The sequence below is a fragment of the Oryctolagus cuniculus genome, chromosome 12 (assembly GCF_051225735.1).
Source record: "Oryctolagus cuniculus isolate XC-2025 breed Fujian yellow rabbit chromosome 12, ASM5122573v1, whole genome shotgun sequence".
Lineage (NCBI taxonomy): Eukaryota > Metazoa > Chordata > Mammalia > Lagomorpha > Leporidae > Oryctolagus > Oryctolagus cuniculus.
In genome coordinates, this window is record NC_142878.1 from 23,876,722 (window position 1) to 23,896,101 (window position 19,380).

At 41.0% G+C, this 19,380-nt stretch overlaps 1 protein-coding gene across 8 annotated transcripts in view; it reads left to right on the top strand.

Moving 5' to 3' along the window:
• Positions 1 to 19,380, top strand: part of TXNDC16 (thioredoxin domain containing 16) — a 100,604-nt gene that overhangs the window by 63,026 nt on the left and 18,198 nt on the right. For 6 of the 8 annotated variants that reach the window (XM_089309702.1, XM_089309701.1, XM_008269654.5 and 3 more), the window contains 4 exons: positions 4,064 to 4,207; positions 4,774 to 4,833; positions 8,103 to 8,271; positions 8,608 to 8,744. In XM_089309702.1, coding sequence (XP_089165828.1) covers positions 4,064 to 4,207; positions 4,774 to 4,833; positions 8,103 to 8,271; positions 8,608 to 8,744 — 510 coding nt within the window. The remainder of the gene's footprint in view (positions 1 to 4,063; positions 4,208 to 4,773; positions 4,834 to 8,102; positions 8,272 to 8,607; positions 8,745 to 19,380) is intronic. The other 2 variants (XM_070053661.2, XM_089309700.1) reach the window with 1 other exon arrangement.

Consider the following 19,380-nt stretch of genomic DNA (forward strand, 5'->3'; position numbering starts at 1 on the left):
TAATGATATTATATTATAATGTTCAACAAGTAAAAAATAGACCACTGTTGCACAAGAATGTAGACAAGGGCTATAAATAATAATCAAATCATAGGATGCCAATTTCAACCTTATACATTCAGGTTTTTTTGTACTCTATACTACTCAGCCACATTAGAAAAAAAAAGAAAATTCTGTCTTTTGCAACAAAATGGTTGCAACTGGAGACCCTTATGCTTAGTGAAATAAGCCAGACCCAAAAAGACAAATACCGTATATTTTCTGTGATTTATGGTAGCTGATATATAGAAACATTTATTTTGAATCACACTTTGTCAGATTGATTAGGTAAAAAGATGTAAGGATGCTATCTTTTAGTTTGATTTTTTTTAAAGACAATTTATTTGAGAGAACACACACTTCCATCCATTGGTTCACTCCCCAAATACCCACAATAGCTATGGAGTGGACCAGGCCGCACCACAAGTTGGGAGCTCAGTCTGGATCTCCCATGAGGGTCCCAGCTGCTTCAGCCATCATCACCTGCTTCCTCCCAGCGTGAACATTAACAGAAAGCTGGAGGCAGGGGCTTTAGCTGGGACTTTAACCCGGGCACTCCTCTATGGGATGTGGGAGTCCCAGTTGGTATCTTTACAGCTCCACCAAATGTCTGCTCTTATGTGATGTGACCCTCAGCTTCTAGCCTTCTACACCTGTGCCTTCATCCTCCAAATCAGTTTGTTCAGCCCTCATGGCCTGTGCCATGCTTACAGACCCTATGCAGAGGCCACAACACTATAATTCATAATTTAATATAGTTACCTTTGTCACTATAAATAAGTCTGATTATTAATGGTATAGGGAATAAGTACTTCTCACCAGTTATTGCTGTTTATTTTGTTGCTCTTACTGCTTACATTTATGGAGTATTCTGTGGTTTTCAAGGCTTTCTCCCCCCACATTATTTTTTTTGAAGATTTATTTATTTATTTAAAAGGCAGAGTTATAGAGGTAGGGGTGGAGAGAGAGGTCTTCCATCTGCTGATTCACTCCTTAAATGGTTGCAGCGGTTGGAGCTGGGCTGATCCAAAGCCAGGAGCCTGGAGCTTCTTCCAGGTCTCCCACATGTGCAGGGACCCAAGTAGTTGGGCCATCTTCTCCTGCTTTCCCATAACAGAGAGCTGGATCAGAAGTGGAGCAGCCGGGACTCGAACAATCATGGATATGGGATGCTGGCACTGCAGGCGGTGGCTTTTCCTGCTCTGCCACAGCACCAGCCCCACCCCCAAACATTATTTACATCAGTTGTTACCCTGTTTGTTAGGTGATGCTACCTTTATTTCATAGATGAAAAGTCTGCGTTTGCAGGGAGTTAAGAGGTCCACTCAAGGTCACACCAATGGCATGCGGTAGAGCCTTGACCGGAACTTAAACATTGTAGTGTGAAATCTCATTTATTATCCTTCCCAATAGTTCTTTGATAACTTTAATCCTTCCTGTCATTGCTCGTTTACTTTTCTGTCTTTTCCAGTAATATTGGGGATTATGTCTTGTTCATTTTTATAGGCCATTCAGTAAATACTTGAATATTTTCTGTAGAATCATTGTCATGAGCTCCAAGAAGGAAGTAATTTATATATGCTTTCAGATGGCTATGCATTACTGTGGTTGAAATCTGTTTTATAAGCTTAATAAGGGCTTTAACTGTTACTAGTGACCAGTTTCTTGGTTTGAACTAAACAGAGTTCTTTTCTGCTATGCAGAGGCTGGAACTGCTTCTGTTCCTCTCCAGAGCTCCTGTCTGTAGCACTGTCATACGTGGGTAGGCCTGTGTTCTGCCTTCCTGCTCCCTGCTTCATTCTTATTATGGCATGTATGCCCCAGCCTTCGGAGTCAGGGGACTCGTCCCAGTCTCTGTTTACTAAGATTCCTCTCTTCAGTGAGAGTTGCCTGTTTCAAGGTTTCCTGTGGCCACACCCCTTACATGGCTTCCTGACTCTGTGGCCCTAGTTGGCCTTTCGGTGCTGCTGTCTCTGTTGTGGTTGTTCTTCCTTTTCTTTTTAAAGATTTATTTATTTATTTGAAAGGCAGGGTTAGGGCAGGGAGGGAGGGATGCAGGGAGGGAGGGAGGGAGGGGAAGAGAAAGAGAGAGAGAGAGATCATTCATTGGTTCACTCCCCAAATGGCTGCAATGACCAGGGCAGGACTGGGCCAGGCTGGAGCCAGGAGCCAGGAGCTTCTCCCCGGTCTCCCACGTCTCGAGTCTCAAGCACTAATGTGCTTTTCCAGGCACATTAATGGGGACCTGGATTGGAAGTGGGGCAACCAGGACACAAACTGGCACCCATATGGGATGCCAGCATCGCAGGTGACAACTTTACCCGCTACGCCACAATCCCAGCCCTTTTGCTGTCTTCTAACCGTCTCCTTGCTCTCTTCCTCCAGCCTGTTTCTAGTGTTTGTTTTGCAGATTTCCCCTTGATTTCTTTTATCTTAACTTGGTTTTGTCTGTAATCACACTGGTCTCTAATACTGTTTGATGTTTATCCATGTAACTCCCGTAGCCCCACGTGTCATTGTCACTTATATAGGAAAACTGGAAGAGGGTGAGGAAAGGGTTTATTTTTGTTATTCTGATAGTAAAACTCAGAGACTAGTGTTCCCAAAGGAAACAGGCAAAGCATGAATCACAATGAACAGGAACATGCGTGACTAAAAGTCGTGTGTATGTAATTGATGAATAGGAGGGAGGTGGAGCTGAGAAATGAGCAGATACACAGTTGAAGAGAATTGGTTAAGAGGTAGGGAGGTGGGAAAGGACATGTTGGAACAAAATAAGAGAAAAAAGATGAGTTAGAGGTAAAGCTAAAATATATAAGAAAAACCGATAAAATAAAAAAACCAGACTTTTACTAGGTTTGGTACTGAAGGTATAACTTTTTAGTGTCGGGGAGTATAGAAGTTTAAATTCCCTGAAAGGGTTGGGTGTTTGGTGCAATGTTTAAGAGGCAGCTTGAGACACCCACATCCGACTTGAGAAGCCGAGTTCAATCCCTGTCTCTGCTCCTGACTCCAGCTTCCTGCTGATGTGAACCCTGGGAGGCAGTGGGTGATGGCCGTGTAGTTGGATCCCTACCACCCATGCAGGAGACCTGGATTAAGTTCCTGGCTGCCACCTCTCAGCCCTGGCCCAGCAGTCACTGTTGGGGGCCTTCTGGGAAGTGAACCATTAGATGGGAGTGCTCTCTTGCTCTTTCTCTCTCACTTTTTTCTGCCTCTTGTGTAAATAAAAATCAAGAAAAAAAAAAAAAAACCACCCACCCAGGTTTTCATGTAGTCAGAATCTATCCATACTTCATGCACTTGGAGTAAAACCCCAAATCCTTGGCTTATTTGGCCTCTCAGGGTCCACCTGCTCTGGAGTTCTCATTCGTTGCTTCAGCCCCACCTCGTTTCAGTCAAGTTTTCCTTCTCTCACTGCGTCGTATACACTAAATTCTTCTGTCTCAGAGCCTTTGCATGTCAATTATTTTTGTCAAAAGTATTCTTTTCTTGATTTTCTACCTGGCAGACTTTGGATCTTCCAGTCTAAATCTTCCTGTTAAAATCTTTTACCATATCCTTTACCCTTCTTCATAAAGCAATGAGGATCTGCAATTATGTTTGGTCAGTTAATTGTCTGATTTTTCCACATACAGAAGTTCCATGCACTTAGGGACTGTGTCTGTCTCCTTTATCACTTTCCCTGGTGTCTCCCACAGTAGAGGTTAAACAAGCACTGTCAGGCACATATGCTAAGATCTTTTAGGATTATACATTAGTATGTTGGTTAGAAACCAAATGGCAATATTTGTATTATTTGCAGAAGAAATTTAAATAATTTGTTCCCGAGTTGAGCAAACTGTAATTTCTGGGTCAGAAAGCATCTCAGAGTCATTTCAGATTGGAAGCCTGGCAACTGGGAAGGTTTTCAAATATGCATAGTTTTCATATGGTAGCTACTTTAATACATTTGCTTATGAAATGAGCTTAAGTATATTTAATTATAAATCTACTTTTGAATTAATTTTTTTAAACATTCTAGATATTCAGGATGATGAAGTAGCAGAAACTGTGTACAGAGATAGGAAAAGACAGTTACCCTTGGAGCTGACAGTAGAACTAACAGAAGAGACGTTTAATGCAACAGTAATGGCTTCTGACAGCCTAGTGCTCTTCTATGCTGGCTGTGAGTATGAGTCTTTGGAGATGACACTATTACATATTAGTATGTTTCAGGTAGACCGATTTTATTATTGCATTCTCTATTTTGCACATTGTGAAATGGCAGTAAGTTTTAGATATCCAGTGGACCACATATCTTGAGGCATTTACTTCTAAGTGATTCTATGGTTGTAAAACTGGTGTGTGTGTGCGCTTGTATCTTATCTGATTTAAAAATTGAAGGTTAGTGATTAAAGTATATCTCCAGGTCATTAATTTTGAAGAGCTATTGTGATTGAAGCTAAAGATTTTAACATATTACCAGTACTTACAGATTGATAGAAATGTGTTGCTTTCATGAGACTTTAATTAGCCATGTATTTATATCCCCTGCAGTAAGAATGTAGAAAATTAGTTGCATTTGGAACCGTCATAAATAGTTGGATAACATTGAATACTTATACTATGATATTTCTTATTCAGAAATAATACCTTTGAGAAACCCATAGGTCTCTATGTTTGCTATATATAGTGTTGGTGCTTTGGAGGCACACAGCTGTGGTATTTGTTGTGTTTTTTATTTTAATGCAGGGCAGGCAGTATCCATGGCATTCCTGCAGTCCTATATTGATGTGGCAGCTAAATTGAAAGGTACTGTACTCTGGCATGCATACTCGTTTTCCTGATTCTGAAATGTAGCTATTTGTAAAACTGTTGTGTGCTAAAGATGCAGAAAGCCACATAAAATTTCAGGTTATTATGCACATAAATGTGGTTGTTAGGTCTCTGAGGTTAAGTGAGTAAGTCAAGAATATAAAAATGCTTAGAAGTGTTCACTTTTGTTATAGTCAGGGGACTATCTTTAGAGAACCTATGTATTAAGTACTTGTGGCTACACAGTTAAGCCAATAACCTCCTTGGCTGAATTAAATCATTCAGCAAGCATTTACTGAGTGCCTACTCTGAGCCAATTACCAGTAAATACTGGCAATAAAAATTTGACATATAATACCTAGTTTCATAGTCTAATGGAAGATCACACCTTCTTGTGTTCCTTTTTTAAAATTAATTTATTTGAGAGACAGAGCCACAGACAGAGGGCAAGACACACACACCCACATCCTCCCCACTCCCCCCGCCACTCTCCCCCCAACACTCACCCCCTTACATCTGCTGGTTCACTCCCCAAATGGCCGCAATTGCCAGAGCTGGCAGATCCGAAGGGAGTAGCTGGGAGCTTCCTTCCGGTCTCCCACATGGGTGCAATGGCCCAAGCACTTGGGCCATCCTCACCGCCTTCCCAGGCCACCAGCAGAGAACTAGATCGAAAGTGGAGCAGCCAGGACACGAACTGGTGCCCCAATAGGATGTTGGCACTGCAGGTGGAGGCCCAACCTACTATGCCAAGGCACCAGCCCCTTTCTTGTGTTCTTGAAGTTACATAATTAGATTAGATCCTTATGGATCAGGATATTTCTTTTTTCTTTTCATAATTTTTTTTTGAAAAGCAAAGTGACATAGACACAAAATGATTTTTCATCTGCTGGTTCACTCCCCGAACAGCTGCAATGGCCAAGTCTGGGCCAGACTGAAGCCAGGGGCCTCAGCTCCATCTGGGTCTCCCGTATGGGCAGGGGCTCAAGCATGTGGACCATCTGCTGCTGCTTTCCCAGGAGCATTAGCAGGGAGCTGGATTGGAAGCAGCGCAGCCGGGCCTCATTGAACTGGTGCTCTGATATGGGACACTGGTGTTGGAGGCAACAGCTTATCCACTACACTACAGTGTTGGCCCCACAGGATATTTAATAGCCAAGAACTTTTTAACTATTTTTTTTTAACAAAGCAAGATTCATTTTATTTATTTGAAAGCCAGAGTGAGGAAGAGGGAGAGGCAGAGAAAAAGATCTTTCAACTACTGGTTTACTCTGGGCCAAAGCCAGAAGCCAGGAATTTGATCCAGAAGTCCCTCCTGGGTGGCAGAAACCTAAGCACGTGTGCCAGTATCTGCTGTCTCCCTTGCAGGGTAGCAGGAAGCTGGCTCAGAGTGGAGAAAGGGCCTGATTACAGGCACACCAATATGGGATGCAGGCGTCTCAAGGGGCAGCTTACCCTGTGGTGTACAGTATTCCTTACTTTAACTGTTCTGTGAAACCTGGTTTTAAGAGTGGGCAAATGAGAACTCAAGCATTGGCCTTTAATTCAAAATATCCCAGCAAGGACACAGTGAGAATTAGGGGGATCTGCTAGTAAGAAAGGTACTGATGGAATGTGTGTGCATAATGTTTATTTGAATAACATACAGTGTATCATGTATTGAATCTGTAGTATGATTTTCTCCTGCTCTGTTGATTTGTAAATAGAATTTTATGGTTAAATAGGCTTGTTCTCAGCTACCCAGGACTGTATGCATCACTCAGTTTTTGAGTTGTATGAGTATATATTTATTGAATAAAAAGCAGATAAGCACCCCAAGACTTGATTTCATTTGATGTGTTCATTATTAACAAAAATCCTTTTAGTAATTAGATAAATAGGATATTTTGCAGGTTCAGGGGCTTAATGTAGAAATGCATAATATGGGTAACTATTGAATTTTGTGAGCATTTTGAAGCTGAAACTGTACTTTTATAGATTAGGAAAACATTGTAATACTTTGGGAATTTAGTCCTATGATCTGTCTTTCATATTGACTTCTTAGGGAAAAAGTCATATTTCCATCTAGTTCAAAACAATGAAGAACATTTTTTAACTCAGTCACAAGGTGGCAGCAAATGACAAATTTTTATACTCCTGTAGTATCTGTATCAAAGAGAATCTATTTTTTTCCTATCTGAAATTGTTACATAGATAGAATATCTGGGACCTAATATTGTGGGAATCCTAGAATTTGAGATAATTCAGATTGAAGCAGAACTACATACTGAAACCATTTTGTAGAAAAAAGAATAAAAATTTAAAATTGATGACTTCAGTATAAGTAGCTTTATGTATTTTAATGACATGTATCAGTATTCTTTTTACAGTGTTAAAAATAATATCACAGTTTGCATCATTGCAAGGACAAGAGAATAAGGTTTTAAACAATGGTAGGTGAGGGTGCCTACTCACAGGAGGGAACTGCATGTGTCATAGCACTGTATTGCATACCTGGATGGCAGTTTTTAATGTAGTACTCCAAATAAATATGCACCTGTTAATATTTATTGATAAATTGATGAAAAGATAATTCTCAGATGGGAAGGAATGAGTTACCTTTGCTTATAATATTCAGATACTAATATACTGTAGAGTGAAAAAATATTAGTGTACATTCTACACATTTTTAATTGGGAACATACTTAAAAACTTTTAGTGATATTAAAATACTGCTTTTTACATTTTGTTTTCAATTTTTTAAAAGTTTTACTTTTTCTAAGATGCTGGCCGTGGGCTTGTCATAAATTGCCTTGACTGTGTTGAGGAATGTTCTATACCCAGTTTGCTTAAAGTTTTTATCATGAAAAGATATTATATTTTGTCAAATGCTTTTCTCTGTATCTATTGAGATAACCATGTGGTTTTTGTTCTTCAGTTTGTTAATGCATCATGTTTATTGATTTGTGAATGTTCAGCCATGCCTGCACACCAGAGATAAATCCCTCTTAGTCTGGGTGAATGATCATTGTGATGTGTTGTTGGATTTGATTCACCAATAGTTTGTTGAGGATTTTTGCAGCTTCAGGCTGATCCATTCCTGGCTTTTGTGGGCATTTTAGGAGAGAACCAGTAAATGGAAACCTCTCACTCTCTAGCTCTGCCTTTTAAGTAGATGAAAATAATTAAACACTAAAAAAAGAATGGGATAGAAAAATCGTGAACAGTCTACACAGATGAGTTTTTGACATTGATATTTCTAAAGTGTGCCTTTTCCTTTTACTTAGGCACATCCACTATGCTTCTTACCAGAATAAACTGTGCAGACTGGACTGATGTATGTACTAAGCAAAATGTTACTGAATTTCCTGTTGTAAAGATGTACAAGGAGGGTGAGAACCCAGTATCTTATGCTGGTATGTTAGGAACTGAAGATCTCCTAAAATTTATCCAGCTGTAAGTACCCAGCTTCACTACAAAATTTCTAAATTTGGGGGTTTGTAGAAGGCCTAGTAGCCATACATTGTTGATATACTTTGAATAGGTTGAGGAGGATAATGGAATTGAGATCAAAGATACGGTATTAATGAGGGCCTATGCATACTCTGTTACTTTGGAGTAAATAATTTTATTTGAAGCTGATGTTTCAAAATAAAAATATTTAATTATGTTAATTTGTTAGTTATTTATCCTGTGTAATATATTGCTTACTAAGTTCAGTATGTTTTAATTTTTTTGAATTGGAAAATATCTTTAAAAATTAATTTTGAATATGGTTTTGTGTTTATCCAGCAACAGAATTTCATATCCAGTGAACATAACATCAATACAAGAAGCAGAACAATACTTACATGGGGAATTATATAAAGACCTGCTCTCCTATTCTAGTGTGTCAGTGCTGGGACTATTTAGTCCAACCATGATAACAGGTTAGTGGTGTTGAGGTTTCAAATTATACAATGTATGGTTAAATGCTTTTGTTTATTAGTTTTTTTTGAAATGAATATATTTTTAAATTATAGAGAATTTTGAAAATATAGACACTTTTGAAGAAAAAATGGTAAGAATTATTCAGAGATAAATGCTGTTAAATTATGATTCCTTCCATATTTTTTTCTGTGCACCTGTGTATTGCATATTTGTAAATGTTATAATGTAATTGTGCTAAAACTGTGTATCTTACTTGGTCTCTTTTTTATTTTATGTAGCATCACATTGGTGTATTTTTCTCTTGTGATTCTTTGTAAAAATGTCTGCCTGATGTTTGAAAACAATATATATGTATATATATACTATAATATGTTCACAACCATTTTTAACTTTTATTTAGTAAATATAAATTTCCAAAGTACAGTTTATGGATTACAATGGCTTTTACCCCCCCATAACTTCCCTCCTACCTGCAACCCTCCCTTTTCCTGCTCCCTCTCCCCTTCCATTTGCATCAAGGTTCATTTTCAATTATCTTTATATACAGAAGATCAATTTAGTATATATTAAGTAAAGATTTCATCAGTTTGCACCCACACAGATCATAAAGTGTAAAATACTGTTTGAGTATTAGTTATAGCATTACTTCACATTGAACAACACATTAAGGACAGAGATCCCACATGAGGAGTAAATGCACAGTGACTTCTGTTGTTGACTTAACAAATTGATACTCTTGTTCATGGCGTTGGTAATCTCCCTAGGCTCTTGTCATGAGTTGCCAAGGCTATGGAAGCCTTTTGAGTTCACCAACTCCGATCTTATTTAGACAAGGCCATGTTCAAAGTGGAAGTTCTCTCCTCCCTTCAGAGAAAGGTACCTCCTTCTTTGATGGCCCATTCTTTCTTCTGGGATCTCACTTACAGAGATCTTTCATTTAGTTTTTTTTTTTTTTCCCCCAGAGTGTCTTGGCTTTCCATGCCTAAAATACTCTCATGGGCTCTTCAGCCAGATCCGAATGCCTTAAGGGCTGATTCTGAGGCCAGAGTGCTGTTTAGGACATCTGCCATTCTATGAGTCTGCTGTGCATCTTGCTTCCCATGTTGGATCGTCCTCTCCCTTTTTGATTCTATCAGTTAGTATTAACAGACACTAGTCTTGTTTATGTGATCCCTTTGACTCTTAGTCCTATCATTATGATCAATTATGAACTTAAACTGATTACTTTGACTAGTGAGATGGCATTGGTACATGCCACCTTCATGAGATTGAATTGGAATTCCCTGGCAGGTTTCTAGCTCTACCATTAGGGGTAAGTCTGAGCGAACATGTGCTGAACTGTACATCTCCTCCCTTCTTATTCCCACTCTTATATTTAACAGAGATCAGTTTTCAGTTAACTTTAAATGACTAAGAATAATTGTGTGTTAATTAAAGAGTTCAACCAATGGTATTAAGTAGAACAAAAAAATACTAAAAGGGATAAAGTATTAAATTGTACATCAACAGTCAGGATAAGGGCTGATCAAGACATTGTTTCTCATAGTGTCCATTTCACTTCAACAGGTTCCTTTTTTGTGGTTGGTTAGTTGTCACCGATCAGGGAGAACATATGATATTTGTCCCTTTGGGACTGGCTTATTTCATGCAGCATGATGTTTTCCAGATCCCTCCATTTTGTTGCAAATGACCGGATTTCATTGTTTTTGACTGCTGTATAGTATTCTGTGGAGTACATATCCCATAGTTTCTTTATCCAGTCTGTTGTTGATGAGCATTTAGGTTGGTTCCAGGTCTTAGCTATTGTGAATTGAGCTGAAGTAAACATTAAGGTGCAGACCACTTTTTTGTTTGCCAATTTAAATTCCTTTGGGTAAATTCCAAAGAGTGGGATGGCTAGGTTGTATGGTAGGGCTATATTCAGGTTTCTGAGGAATCTGCAAACTGACTTCCATAGTGGCTTAACTAGTTTGCATTCCCACCAACAGTGGATCAGTGTCCCTTTTTCCCCACATCTCGCCAGCATCTGTTGTTGGTAGATTTTTGAATGTGAGCCATTCTAACCGGGGTGAGGTGAAACCTCATTGTGGTTTTGATTTGCATTTCCCTGATGGCTAGTGATCCTGAACATTTTTTCATGTGTCTGTTGGCCATTTGGATTTCCTCTTTCAGAAAATGTTTATTGAGGTCCTTGGCCCATCTCTTAAGTGGGTTGTTGTTTTGATATTGTGGAGTTTCTTGATCTCTTTGTAGATTCTGGTTATTAACCCTTTATCTGTTGTGTAGTTTGCAAATATTTTTCCCATTCGGTCAGTTGCCTCTTCACTTTCCTGTTTCTTTTGCAGTACAGAAACTTCTCAATTTGATGTAATCCCAATTGTTAATTTTGGCTTTGACTGCCTGTGCTTCCGGGGTCTTTTCCAAGAAGGCTTTGCCTGTGCCTAGATCTTTAGGGTTTCTCTGATGTTCTCTAATAATTTGATGGTGTCGGGTCATAGATTTAGGTCTTTAATCTATGTTGAGTGGATTTTTGTATAAGGTGTAAGGTAGGGGTCTTGCTTTGTGATTCTGCATGTGGAAATCCAGTTTTCCCAGCACCATTTATTGAATAGACTGTCCTTGCTTCAGAGATTGGTTTTGGATCCTTGATCAAATATAAGTTGGCTGTAGATGTTTGGATTGATTTCTGGTGTTTCTATTCTGTTCCATTGGTCTATCCATCTGTTTCTGTACCAGTACGATGCTGTTTTGTTTACAACTGCCCTGTAGTATGTCCTGAAATCTGGTATTGTGATGCCTCTGGTTTTTTTTTTTTTTTTTGTACAACCAATTTTTATTTCAATTTTATTTCACTGTATGTAAAGAGCATTTTTATTTAAGAATCTTTGTGTCACTTTTAGACAATTTTTAGTGGGTGTAGATTTCCAGTAGAGTAACTTTATGTCTTCTGTAAATTGTATGTTATGTTCATTTCCAAAGATTTTTATTTATTTAATTTTATTTGAAAGACAGAGCTACCATTGCTGATTATCTCCCAAAAGCTTACAAAGCTGCGAGGCAGTAACTCAATCTAGGTCTCCCAAGTGGGCAATGGGAGCCCAGTTATTCAAGCCGTCACTGCTGTGTCTCAGTGTCTGCATTAGCAAGAAGCTGATATCAGGTGCTGAGCTGGGACTTGAACCCAGGCACTCTGATGTGGGATGCCTGTCCCCACAGGTGTTTTAAGCATTAAGCCAAGTGTCTGCGCTGTTGTTTGCTCTTTAACTTTTAATAATAATGTTACATGTAGTGAGTTTAAATTTCTTTTCAGGTCTACTGATTTGAAATGTTTTTCCATTACTTTTAGCTGTAAAAAAAAATCCCTGTCATCTTTCCCAGTTAATATTCACCCGTGTTTTTTCTTGCTCTGAGTTACAGTATTTTGCTTTGACTATTTTAAAAAATTGTGGCAAGATATACATAACACAAAATTTATCATCTTAACAATTGTTTAGTGCATGTCATTAGTTGCATAGCTGACCTCCACAACCTTTTCATCTTGCAAAACTGAAAGTCTGGACCCCTGGAACAACTCCATTTCCTGCCCGCAGGCCCTGGTAACCACCGTTCTACTTTGTGTTTGTGTGACTCTGACTACAAGTAGAACCATACAGTATTTGTGCTTTTCTGACTAGCTAATTTCATCTAGCATAATGTTCTGAAGGATTATCCGTTTGTGGGATCTGTCAGAATTTCTTTCCATTTTGAGGGTGAATAATATTCCACTGCGTGAATTTACCACATTTCTGCTGATCTGTTCATCCACTTGTGGACAGTTGTGACTGCCTCTTGGCTGTTATGCATAATGCTGCTATGAACATGGTTATGCAAATATTTCTTTGGAATTCGGCTTTGAAATATTTTGGATGCATACCCAGAAAGGAATTACTGGATCATGTGGCAACTCTGGTTTTAGTTTTTTGAGGAATTGCAGTAATATTTTTATTGTTTATTATTTTTATTTTTTTAAAGATTTATTTATTTATTTATTTGAAGGCAGAGTTAGAGAGAGGCAGAGGGAAAAATCTCCATCTGCTGCTTCACTCCCCAAATGGCCGCAATGGCTGGAGCTGCCCTCATCCGAAGCCAGGAGCCAGGAGCTTCCTCCAGATCTCCCACTCGGGTGCAGGGACCCAAGGACTTGGACGATACTCCACTGCTTTCCCAGGCCACAGCAGAGAGCTGGATGCGAAGAGGAGCAGCCGGGGCTCGAACTCGCACCCATATGGGATGCCAGCACTAGAGGTGGCGGCTTTACCTGCTATGCCACTGCACCTGCCCCAATGCAGTAATATTTTAATATCACAACTTCTCTGACCTTATATATCAGCTGCACCACTTGGTTTTTCTATCAGTAGTGTTCAGAGGTTCCAATTTCTCTGATTTTTTTGCCCACACTGTCGCTCCCCCACTCGCGGAGGAACGACACCGGACGCTGTTTTCTTTCCCTGGTCCTTCCCGGATTTGCTGCCGCTCCCCCGCCTCCGCGGAGGAGCAGCACCCCCGCCGCTCCCCTGCTTTCGCGGAGGAGCGGCACCAATGAGCTCCCCGACCGACTCTCTCAGGGGGGCCCCGCATGTTGTCTCTCTCCCCCTTTTATAGTCCTCTCCCACCAATCCGTGCTCTGCTGCCTGTGTGCTGAGCACGCCACTTTCTTCCAATCAGGAATCAGCTAATTGACGAAGCAGCTGTGTCAGATTTGTTTACTCTCTCTCAGTGCCATTTGGTGGGAGATCAGACGCATAGAGTTTTCAGTCCACAGTCTCAGTACTTATTTGTCTCCTGGGCGCCCCGCCATGTTGCGGGAGACGGACCCTGCTCCCCCCACACACTTATTTATGGTTTTTATTTGCATTTCCTTAATGATCAGTGATGTTTATTTTTCTTTGTGTTTATTTAGCACGTCTATGTCTCCTTTGGAGAAATGTCTAAGTCCTTTGCTGTTTTTAAATTGAGTGATTGTATTTTTTGTTGTTAATTTTAGGAGTTCTTTATATATCTTGGGTAGTAACCCTTAATCAGATACTTGATTTTCAAGCATTTTATCCCATTCTGTAGGTTTCCATTTCATTCTGTCAATGCAGACATCCCGAGCAGCATTTCAACAGTTAAGCCAGAGAGGTTTCAAGATGGCAGAGTAGAGAGGGAGCTTACTGCTCTAGCCCAGGAGAAGATAGTATAAAAAGTGGAGGTAGTGTAGTCTCAGGGAAGATGAGGGAAAAAACGGCAGAGGAAACTACCAAAATTAGAGGGCACAGTGGACCTACGTGGAGGATGTGTGCACCCACAGCTCAGGACTCCAATATCTGAGAGCCTACCCACCAGTGCTGGAAAGTGAGGTGAGACCAAACCGCAGCAGCCCAAGCCACTGGCAAAAAGTGGCAGGAAGAGCCTAGAGGGAACCAGGCTTGGAGCCCTATGGGGGAAAGTGTATCAGCCAAACTAGAGGAAAAAAAAATGGACGGACACATTTCTCTCTCCTCAATCACTTTACAACAGCGTATGGTAACAAACCAATAGAACCGGCACCATTTTGGACATAGGTAACAGCTTTGCTAGCTCGTGTCTGCACCCGGCAACCAGCCAAGCGGAGACTCCTGACTCTGATGGGGAGAACTAACAGGGGGCTAGGAGCTTGTGACTTTGTGAAGCTTCTGAACTGGGACTGTGAAAAAAACTGAGGGTACGTGGGAGGAATCACAGTGTGGCTGGGACTTTGAGCAGTCTCACTGGTAGACTCACAAGCTCGGGGGTTCCTCGTTACCTGGTGAGAGACATTGCTGAGGAACCTGAACTTAAACTGAGGACTGCGCAGATCCTTTGTGTGGTCCTTAAGACAGAGCAGATGAATATTATACCCAGTGGGGCCAGCTCTTAGGCACTGGTCTCCATTGAGGAGAGGAGCTCAGCATATACCTCTCTTCTGATTTTTTTTTTTTTTTTTTAAGATTTACGACATCAAACTTGGGTGTATCACCTTAGGCACACCCTTAACCCTGGAGAATTGAACAGAGCTCTCTGGCCACACCCACTACAAGCCTCTAGAGATTCACTGAAAGCAGACATTCCACTTATCTACAAGTCATAGTACAATGATAAAAGCTGCCACAGAAAGAAAAAAAAAGAAGCCGCCGCCAATGGGTATCTCCACAGATGCCAAACAACAAACGCACCAATCCAAGAAACAAGAATAAGGAAGACAACATGATGCCCCTCCCCCCGCCGCATAAAACACGATACTTCAATACTAGATTATGAAGATGATAAGATAGAAGAAATGGAAAGACTGGAACTCAAAAAAAAATTTTTTTTGACAGGCAGAGTTAGACAGTGAGAGAGAGAGAGACAGAGAGAAAGGTCTTCCTTTTCTGTTGGTTCACTCCCCAAGTGGCCGCTATGGCCGGCGTGTTGCGGCCGGCGTGTTGCGGCCGGCATGCTGCACTGAAGCCAGGAGCCAGGTGCTTCTTCTTGGTCTCCCATGCGGGTGCGGGGCCCAAGGACCTGGGCCATTCTCCACTGCACTCCCGGGCCACAGCAGAGAGCTGGACTGGAAGAGGAGCAACCAGGACAGAATCCAGAGCCCCAACTGGGACTAGAACCCAGAGTGCCAGCGCCGCAGGTGGAGGATTAGCCTAATAATCCACAGTGCTGGCCAACTCATAGAATTACAAACACCCTAGACAGCACTCTGGCCTCAGAGTTAGCCCTTAAGGCATTCAGATCTGGCTAAAAAGCCTATGAAAGCATTTCAGGCATGAAATGTGGCAAAAAATGGCCTACATGAAAGATCTGTGAGTGAGAAAGAAGGGGCCGTCAAAGAAGGAGGTACCTTTTTCTGAAGGGAGAACTTCCACATTGCTTATGACCCAGTCTAAATGTCGGAATTTGTGGACTCAAAAGGTTTCCATAGCCTTGGCAGTTCATGATAAGAGCCTCGGGTGATCACTGACATCATAAATAAGAGTGTCAATTGTTAAATCAACAATGAGAGTCATTGTACACCTGCTCCCCATGTAGGACCTCTGTCCTTAATGTGTTGTACTATGAGAATTAACGGTAAAACTAGTCTTCAAACAGTTCTTTATTCTTTGTGTGTCTGTGTGGGTGCAAACTGTTGAAATCTTTACTTAGTATAGAGTTTATCTGTATATAAAGATAATTAAAAATGAATTTTTAAAAAAAGATTTATGTATTTGAAAGAATTACAGAGAGAGGTAGAGGCAGAGACAGGTCTTCCATCCACTGGTTAACTTCCCAAATGGCCACAATGCCTGGAGCTGAGCCGATCCATAGTCAGGAGCAAGGAGCTTCTTACAGGTCTCCCATGTCGGTGCAGGGGCCCAAGGACCTGGGTCATCTTCCCTTGCTTTCCCAGGCCATAGCAGAGAGCTGGATTGAAAGAGGAGAAGCCGGAAGTAGAACTGGCTACCATATGGATGCTGGCGCCTCAGGCCAGAGCTTTAACCCGCTGTGCCATAGCGCTGGCCACTAAAAATGAATCCTAATGAAAAATGGGATGGGAGAGGTGGGACAGGAATGGGGGTGGGAGGGCAAGTATAGAGGGAAGAACCACTATATTCCAGAAGCTATACCTATGAAATTTGTATTTATTGCATAAAAGCTTAAAGAAAAAAACCCCAGCTAAGCCAAATAGTCATGCCAAGTTAATGTTTTTCATTCATCTTTGATACTGTGCTTGTATCAATTATTTTTGATGGTTTTATGTGGCATCATAAACTACTCTGTTTGTTTTCTGCTGCTCCTCCGCACGCGGAGGAGCCGCACCGGACCGGATGCTTGTTGTTCCCCCCCCTTTTTTTTACAAGTCTTTTCTATAGTAAAGTAAGAATAAGCAAACAGCGAACTCCCAAAGCAAGAATGAGTAGAGAGAAATGAGAAAGAACGAAGCAACAAACTTCCCCGCGAACTCTCCAACGCACTCTCCAACCAACCCACACACCACCGTGCTGTCTCTCTCCTCCTTTATAATCCTCTCCACCAATCTGTGCTCTGCTACCCACACGCCGAGCATGCTGCTCTCCTCCAATCAGGAGCAGGATCAGCTCCTGCAGTTTATCAGTCAAGTTGGTGAGAGGCAGCTGCGTAGAAGTTTACTCCTCCCCAGCGCCATATTGTGGGAGAGCAGATGCATAGAATAAGTCTTAATTCCAGTAACTTAGCCTAGTCTCAGTTGCTCCCCACAGTTTTCAATTTTTTTTTGTTTTTAAATGTGTATTTATTTGAGAGACAGGCAGATAGAGCTAGCTCCCAAATCATTGATTCTTTACCAAAATACTCCCAACAGATGGGGCTGGGCCTGGCTGAATGTAGGAGCTGTGAATTCAATTCATATTTTTCATGTAGTGTCAGGGCCCCAACTGCTTGAGCTGTTACCACTTCCTTGCAGGGTGTGCATTAGCAAGAAGGATGATAATGGAAGCAGAGCATGGGTGTCCCACGTGATGTGTCATCTGCTAGACCAAATACCTTCCCCTACTGTGTTCTTTTAATACCACAGCTTCTCTATCTTTCATCTCATGCTTCATGAAAATGTGTCTTCTGGTAAGTTTTAAAGGGGTGTTTGACCAATGGTATTTCTAAGAATGTTATTTGTTACTTTCATCTATGGGTGGCCTATTGGGTAGATAACAAAGCCTCAAGCTTTCTCTGCTATGCTAAATCTTACCATGTATCTAGCAAACTTCACTCTTACGATTTTTCTTTCCCTTGAGATGAATTTCACATTTTAAATGAATCCTTCTGAAAATGTTTCTGTAGGAAAAAAACCCACATGATTATCTCAATAGATGCAGAGAAAATATCTGATAAATACAACACCCTTTCATGATGAAAACTCTAAGCAAACTGGGTATAGAAGGAACATTCCTCAATACATTCAAAGCAATTTATGAAAAACCCATGGCCAGCATCCTATTAAATGGGGAAAAGTTGGAAGCATTTCCACTGAGATCTGGTACCAGACAGGGATGCCCACTCCCACCACTTCTATTCAATATAGTACTGGAAGATTAACCAGAGCCATTAGGCGAGAAAAAGAAATCAAAGGGATACAAATTGGGAAGGAAGAAGTCAAACTATCCCTCTTTGCAGATGATATTATTCTTTCTTTAGGGGATCCAAAGAACTCTACTAAGAGACTCTAGGGGCTGGCGCCGCGGCTCATTAGGCCAATCCTCCGCCTGTGGCGCTGGCACCCCGGGTTCTAGTCCCAGTCGGGGCGCCGGATTCTGTCCTGGTTGCTCCTCTTCCAGGCCAGCTCTCTGCTGTGGCCGGGAGTGCAGTGGAGGATGGCCCAAGTCCTTGGGCCCTGCATCTGCATGGGAGACCAGGAGAAGCACCTGGCTCCTGGCTTCGGATCAGTGCAGTGCGCCGGCTGCAGCGGCCATTGGACGGTGAACCAACGGCAAAGGAAGACTTTTCTCTCTCTCTCTCACTGTCCACTCTGCCTGTCAAAAAAAAAAAAAAAAAAAAGAGAGAGAGAGAGAGAGACTATTGGAACTCATAGAAGAATTTGGCAAAGTAGCAGGCTATAAAATCAATGTACAAAAATCAACAGCCTTTGTATACACAAGCAATGACAACGGCTGCGAAAGAACTGCTAAAATCAGTCCCATTCACAATAGCTACAAAAACATTCAAATACCTTGGAATCAACTTAACCAAGGATGTCAAAGATCTCTACGATGAGAATTACAAAACCTTAAAGAAAGAAATAAAGAGGATACCAAAAAATGGAAAAATCTTCCATGCTCATGGATTGGAAGAATCAATATCATCACAATGTCCATTATCCCAAAAGCAATTTATAGATTCAGTGCAATACCAATCAAAATACCAAAGGCATTCTTCTCAGATCTGGAAAAAATGATGCTGAAATTCATATGGAGACACAGGAGACCTCGAATAGCTAAAGCAATCTTGTACAACAAAAAAAGCTGGAGGGATCACAATACCAGATTTCAGGTCATACTACAGGGCAGTTGTAAACAAAACAGAATGGTACAGGTACAGAAACAGATGGATAGACCAATGGAACAGAATAGAAACACCAGAAATCAATCCAAACATCTACAGCCAACTTATATTTGATCAAGGATCCAAAACCAATTCCTGGAGCAAGGACAGTCTATTCAATAAATGGTGCTGGGAAAACTGGATTTCCACATGCAGAACCACGAAGCAAGACCCCTACCTTACACCTTATACAAAAATCCACTCAACATAGATTAAAGACCTAAATCTATGACCCAACACGATCAAATTATTAAAGATCATCAGAGAAACCCTAAAGATCTAGGCACAGGCAAAGCCTTCTTGGAAAAGACCCCAGAAGCACAGGCAGTCAAAGCCAAAATTAACAATTGGGATTACATCAAATTGAGAAGCTTCTGTACTGCAAAAGAAACAGGAAAGTGAAGAGGCAACAGACAGAATGGGAAAAAATATTTGCAAACTACACAACAGATAAAGGGTTAATAACCAGAATCTACAAAGAGATCAAGAAACTCCACAATATCAAAACAACAACCCACTTAAGAGATGGGCCAAGGACCTAAATAGACATTTTTCAAAAGA